Genomic DNA, 2736 nt, shown 5'->3' with positions numbered 1-2736 from the left:
TTGAAAACCCTAATTGTCAAGGGTCTCCAGGAGAAGTATAGTACTAATCTGTACTGATAGCTAGTACCAATTGTATACTAACTTGTGGTGTCAATATCAAAATATTAATTAATTATTCACAATCAAGTCCGACCTCAAAAAATCCACAAAATAGCCACAGAAAATCTGTACCACTTGCTGCCAACTATATAAAGTGCCTTATGTGTAAAGTACAGTGCATGATTGAAGTGCAATATTAGGTAGCAGCATACATTTCGATTGACAATACTAATATATTACATTTGCTTAAGTTAAAACTAGCATGACTCACAGAAACGTACTACTTATCTCTCAATTATAATTATTCATTGCAACATTCAGTTGTCTCTAACTGGTCACAACAAAAAATTAAGTAACAGCTCCCCAAGGTTTAACCCATTGGGCGTTGTGGTATGTAAGTTCAAAATATATCGGCTTTCAAAATGTCTGAGGAGTGATTCCCAGATACCTCCCCATTCTCGCCTAGGTATCGAATCGATGAAAAAATATTTGAGACAACCGAGATTGATGTTGTGAGCTTGTTTGAAGTGATGGGCTATAGGGTAAGTTTGATGGGAGTTAACTATGGCTATTAGATGTTGTAAGATTTGAACATGTACTTGTAGTTTGGTACTACCGGTATATTTGAGTTTGCAACTACATTCTAATATGTACGCTGCATAGTCTGTTTTAAATTTTAAAAATCCTTTAATTGTATCGGTTTGTCACTGAAAGCCATGGCGTAATGAGACACATTCACACCATAGCAGCATCCTTGTTTTTCTGAAAGCCAATTGGGCATAATTTTGATTGTAGACTGTGGGTGCTATTTGTGTTGAGTATATGCTACATAGGCTGTTGGTTGCACCTATTCACAATTATAGAATAATCAGACAATTGAGGCATCACAACAGTCCCCCTGTGACAGTATCTGACAGCTATGAGGTCCTAGACACACAATTATGAAGATATCTATGGTTTCTACCTGTGTGATTTAACAGAAGGTATAATACAAGTGTCAACAACACCAGGTTGGACCAGGTTAGTCAATGACATTCCTATTCGCATGCAGACATTTCCAAACTGCTCTCTTCACCTCATCATTTCTCAGGCTGTAGATGAGGGGGTTCAGCATTGGATTTACCAGCGTATAGAAAACAGACACCACCTTACTTTGCGTGACAGAGTCACTGGAAGGAAGTTGAAGGTATATGAACAGGGTAGTTCCGTAAAACAGACAGACAACAGCCAGGTGAGAACCGCAAGTAGAGAAGACCTTGGGTCTGCTCACAGTGGATCGGATCTTCAAAATGGCGGCAATGATATAGACATATGATGCTACTGTGACTATAAAACAGGGGAGGCCAAAGGAAAATACCACTAAAAAAATCACTGTCCTTCGTACAAAAGTGTCAGAGCAGGAAAGATTCATCAGTGGCAGTAGATCACAGTAAAAGTGGTCGATGATGTTAGGTCCACAGAAGGAGGTGTGGAATATGCACCCACTGTATACTGCTGCAGTCATGCAAGCTCCCAAGTAGACGGTGGTCACCAGCAGGATACATGTGTTGCTGCTGATGATCAGTGGATACAGCAGAGGGTGGCAGATAGCAGCATAGCGGTCATAAGCCATGGCAGCCAGCATGTAGCCCTCAATGGTAGCAAACCATGTAAAGAAATAACTCTGGGCTGCACAACCAATGAAGGAGATCACCTTCTTGCTGGAGAAGAAATCAACCAGCATTTTAGGGGCAATGACAGAGGAATAACAGCAATCAGACAAAGACAAATTACTTAGAAAAAAGTACATGGGGGAGTGGAGACGCGGTTCGATGGCGATTAAGGCTATGATACTAATGTTGCCAAAAAGGGCTAAGATGTAGAAGAGAAGGAACAGAACGAAGAGTGGACCCTGAAGCTTTGGGTCATCAGTGAGTCCCAGGAGGATGAATTCTGTCACTGAGGTCTGATTTCCGACATCCATTTTATCCTAAGATTGTATCTGTTCAGGCAAAATTCAATACATTAAAGTTCAGATAAATATCAATTTCTAGCATACATTATAGTTTTTAATAAAATAAAAAACTATAGTATAATGAAGAGGAATCAACGACCATTCTCAAAAGTTGCCACGCCTACCAATGGAATTAACACTGGCTTTACCCTGCCCTATCCCATAATAGGCTCCTTCACTGAGCACACAGTCAAATATATCAGGCCACAAATACTGACTCCATTACAGAGCATGCACCTCCATAACCAGGTCTAGGTCTAGGTCTGGTCGCAGGGCGGGCTAAATTGCACTTTCTAGCTAATGCGCCTGAATGCACTTTTAACTTATTATATTCAAGAACACTCATTTTAATAAGCGTGTTTTGCAAAATGTTTTTGGGTCTTCGCACTTTACCCCTAACAAAGCTGCTTAGTGGTTTTTTAACTTGCCAAGCTAATGAATATTAGTTTTTAAAACTGTCTTTTGTTCAATTTATCGACTGTCTACTTGCATTCTACTGCATATAAAAACTGTTTACCTGTTCTTGCCCGCGTTTCCGGTCCATCACGGCTGTTGGTGCCGGTTGCACGAGAAACGCGAAAGGTCTACTCCCCTCTCCTTCCCCTCCCAGACCACCCCCTCTTCTGATTGTTTGTTGGGCTGGCTGGCGGGAATTCAGCAGGGATTTAACAAGATGCTCCCCCGGACGCGCAAGCCCGTCTGTG

General features: G+C 41.2%; 1 protein-coding gene across 1 annotated transcript; it reads right to left on the bottom strand.

Moving 5' to 3' along the window:
- Window positions 1-1060: 1060 nt before the first annotated feature.
- Window positions 1061-2002, bottom strand: LOC147740906 (olfactory receptor 5A1-like). The gene has a single exon (XM_086925045.1). The coding sequence runs from the start codon at window positions 2000-2002 to the stop codon at window positions 1061-1063; it is 942 nt and encodes a 313-aa protein (XP_086781171.1).
- Between the last annotated feature and the right edge of the window lie 734 nt (window positions 2003-2736).

This window comes from Lissotriton vulgaris, chromosome 1_1 (genome assembly GCF_964263255.1).
Source record: "Lissotriton vulgaris chromosome 1_1, aLisVul1.2, whole genome shotgun sequence".
In the NCBI taxonomy this organism is placed as follows: Eukaryota; Metazoa; Chordata; class Amphibia; order Caudata; family Salamandridae; genus Lissotriton; species Lissotriton vulgaris.
The sequence above is the reverse complement of the archived record's forward strand: the minus strand, read 5'-3'. Positions and strand labels throughout refer to the sequence as shown.

Bases quoted from the DNA above. Each gene is read 5' to 3' on its own strand.
- LOC147740906 (XM_086925045.1), bottom strand. From the start codon at position 2,002: ATGGATGTCGGAAATCAGACCTCAGTGACAGAATTCATCCTCCTGGGA.